Raw genomic sequence first — 3621 nt, forward strand, 5'->3', positions numbered from 1 at the left:
AGTAATAAATGTTATTTGCAGTTAACAATTTTCTTTTTTCTTTATTACAATATTTATGGCAAGACTAGGTATACTTTTTTTTTTGTTGCATGTTTTGCAGCCATGAATTGAAAAAATAAAAATTATTAAATCTCTACATACAAATTGAAGAGTTTGGATGATGTTTAAACAAAAAAAAAAAACAACAACCAAATGTAAAAACATTCTCTTTTGTAATATTAAATTACTAATTGTCAACTCTATTCTAGAATAACTATAATAAAAACAAGAAATAACAATACACAATATTTAATAATGATATAAACTCAGTGTACTTGAAAATTATAGAATTATCATTTATATAAAAGATGATGCTATAGCATACAGTATACTGAAAGAGTAAACACTGGTTACACATAGCTATGCAACAACTGAAGAGTCTTTTTTGTTTATCTTTTATGAAATGGCAGAGTAAATAAACATTGACCATGACACACTTTTTTCAGCTTTTAAGTACATAGTATAAAACATAAAGTTGCTGTATGCTTAGATCTTTAAAATTATGCAACAGATTTAGATAGTTTTAAGGGTTTTTAGGGGGTTAATAGAAATATTGTTTTCAAAAGAAACCTTCTTTTGAATACCTTTTCAAAATTAACATCTGCGAACATCCGGGATAAACAATATTTTCTACATGTAGGTAACACATACTATCAAGTATTACTTACATAAGCATAATGCAATTTATACTTACAATTTGGAATATTGAATGAGATCTACTACTTTCATCATTCATATTTGTTGATGCTGTTTGTCTATTTGCTTTGCCCTGAAATTTTAGAAAAAGTTGTTTATATAATAAATAAACTTCCTTTAAATGTTATGTAAAGAAAAATACCCAATATTGGTACTGTCATAACTTTTGATTTAGAAATTTAGAAAACATATTATATATCACCTGCAACATGGTTTCCAGCACCTCATCTGGCGAGGTTGTTACTTTCTCTGTTGCATCAACTCTTAAGCCTTGTAATGTTTCTTGTATCTTTACAACTTTTTTATCAGCGCTTAGCAAGTCTGTTAATGTTTCATTATATATTTCTACATATGAGACTCTGCAATTGTAAAATTTGTATTTATATGAATAATGAATTACAAAAGAAAATGTTGGTTATTATTTACATAATTGTAAATTAATTGTAATAAGTTATAGCAATTATACACATTCAACTTTACTTAAATTTAATTTCATTTGTTAAATGCATTTTAAATTATAAGCATTAATTATTATTTTTGGGTACAGCAAGAAAATAAAAAAGAGGTAGGTACCTTATTAGAAAATCTCTGTCAGGAATATTTTTAATAATATCAAATAAATTTAATACAGCTAGTGGGATGATCCCTGGAGATTCTTCAGTGCCTGTCATGGTGTAAGTTTTGCCTGATGATGTCTGACCATATGCAAATATAGTACCATTGAAGCCGGCAGTTGCCGCCTCCACAATAGGTTTGGCAATATCATTATATACATCACTGGTTTTCGTGTCTTTATCATAAACTTTGTCTAGAAAAAATTACACAACATGTATCATTACAATGGCCTTCACAGCGCCTTTAATGTATATATTTGCATTTGCAAGCAAACTTGAATAACAATAAGCGACCCACTCATACCTACATCAAACTTTTTTATTAACCTTCAAGATATCATTACTTACCAAATGTAAACGATGGACCACAATCCCTACCGCTTTGGTCGATTTGGTAAAGTGTATTGTTTTGAACGCGCCATTGATAGTTAAGTTTTTCTTCTATTTCGCGTGAAATAAGAGGCCGAACTTTGACAACTACCTTTATATTATCACTCATTTTATTAACTTAGAGTTATCCAACTCCATAGAAAAACGTATACTTTTGAAAATTTCTTTTTACCATAACGAGTTTATGTCTTTGTTATTCTGGATTATTTTCTTAAAACCTCAACAGCGACGCAGCGAAACTCCGTGATCGCGGATCGACACAAAAATAACCGACAGAAAATTTAAACTATAGACAATCAAGTTGATAACTACAAAAATTACCTATACCACAGATAATATCATACAAATAAAACGATTGCAGGATTGGTACATAATAAATAGGTAAGTAAAGATATAAATGTTTCATTAGAAACACGAAGATATCAGAAATATTATAAAAATTTTGAAATAACAAAAAACATTTAAATAATAAACCAGATTTTATTATTATCCAAATAATTTAAAATATTGGAATAATTTTTGGTGGGATATCATTTCTTTTCTCTTGCGTTTCCGCTGCATGGTTTTCTTTTTGGCAAAATGTACATTTGTGATCACATTAAAAGAAGCAGAATTACCATAATTGTAACTTATCAGGTAAAATAACGAAATCGGAAGTGTATTCGTAAGCGGTGCCTATTTTTATGTGTTGCTCGGTATCGCTTTTACGTAGATTTATTTAGTTGATTGTTTTTTCGTATCAAGATGTGGCGCCACGCGCCACCAGCAACACACCGTAGGCCGATTGCTTAGCGTATTATGTATCGGTAACTACATGACCTTACAACGTGACCAACATTATATAATAAGGCCCTAGTCAGCAATTTCAAGGAAAGTAATTCTTAGCGCTTAGTGAGCAGTTTAAATCCACGAGGCTTGAGTCAGCACGCTCCATGGAACTCAATTCCTTTTGCAACTTCCATCGTGGCCCAAGAAATGTAATTAGCGTATATTACAGGTTTTTTATGTGGGAACACCACTTATTTTTTGACAAAACTTTATTTTTTATAATTCTGTTATATGGCAAATATAATAATATATATATTTGAATAGCTTCAAATATCTGCTTCTAACGGTTCCGACTCAATAAAAAAAAAAACTATTTTGTTTTGGATCCCTAAATTCCCTTTCTTTTATTAAAATTTATCTTATTTTTTATTTTTATTTATTAAAATCACTTGCCATAACAGGACAACTTAAATACTGGATACATGATTAACTAAAATATATTTTCTAACTATAACAGATTAAATGTAATAACACCCTTTTTTTTTTAATGAGGAGGAAATCTTCCAAAGATGCTCTAGCTTTGGGGGAAAAGTAGAGCATGTGGGATTTCTACCCACTAAAACCTCCTCGGCGGCCAAACTCAAAGCACAATAGCGGACAATAACACCCTTGCGAATTCACTCGCGGGACAATGAAATAGGTCAGTTCTTTCGTGCGCTTCATTAACAATGCGGATTGCTCGTACCATGGGTGCTTTGGCAAGGAGGTTAGTCCGTGCTGTGGGTATCAGCAGCAGTGGCGAGCGATGCCGCCTCCGCGCGGTTCGGTTTGGAATATAAAAACTCAGACATTCTAGCAGTCTTGAGTTGTGTTTCTTACCAAGTAAAAGACTTCTATTATAAACGGCAAGCGAAAAATCCCGACTTTCACTTAATTGGTTGTACCCCACCATACCCAAAACAAATAAGGTAGGATACATCAGTGGATAAAAAGGATGTACCCCATAAATTTTGAAATATAAATGTCTCGTGAATTTATTCTGTATCCGTTCTAACATTAAATTGTATTTGTCCTCATACGGAGCCCAAATTGCTGCATTATGTTCCAAACGACT

The 3621-nt window shown here is 31.4% G+C and overlaps 1 protein-coding gene across 2 annotated transcripts in view; it reads right to left on the minus strand.

The window, feature by feature from the left end:
- LOC119833184 (centromere-associated protein E-like) overlaps positions 1-2003 on the minus strand; it is a 25377-nt gene extending 23374 nt beyond the window's left edge. For both annotated transcript variants that reach the window (XM_038357080.1, XM_038357079.1), the window contains exons 1-4: positions 1698-2003; positions 1309-1543; positions 938-1094; positions 734-808 (exon numbers count right to left, since the gene is read on the minus strand). In XM_038357080.1, the coding sequence (XP_038213008.1) occupies positions 734-808; positions 938-1094; positions 1309-1543; positions 1698-1848 (618 nt within the window). In that variant the 5' untranslated portion in view covers positions 1849-2003. The remainder of the gene's footprint in view (positions 1-733; positions 809-937; positions 1095-1308; positions 1544-1697) is intronic.
- Positions 2004-3621: the final 1618 nt, after the last annotated feature.

This window comes from Zerene cesonia, chromosome 17 (assembly GCF_012273895.1).
Source record: "Zerene cesonia ecotype Mississippi chromosome 17, Zerene_cesonia_1.1, whole genome shotgun sequence".
Lineage (NCBI taxonomy): Eukaryota > Metazoa > Arthropoda > Insecta > Lepidoptera > Pieridae > Zerene > Zerene cesonia.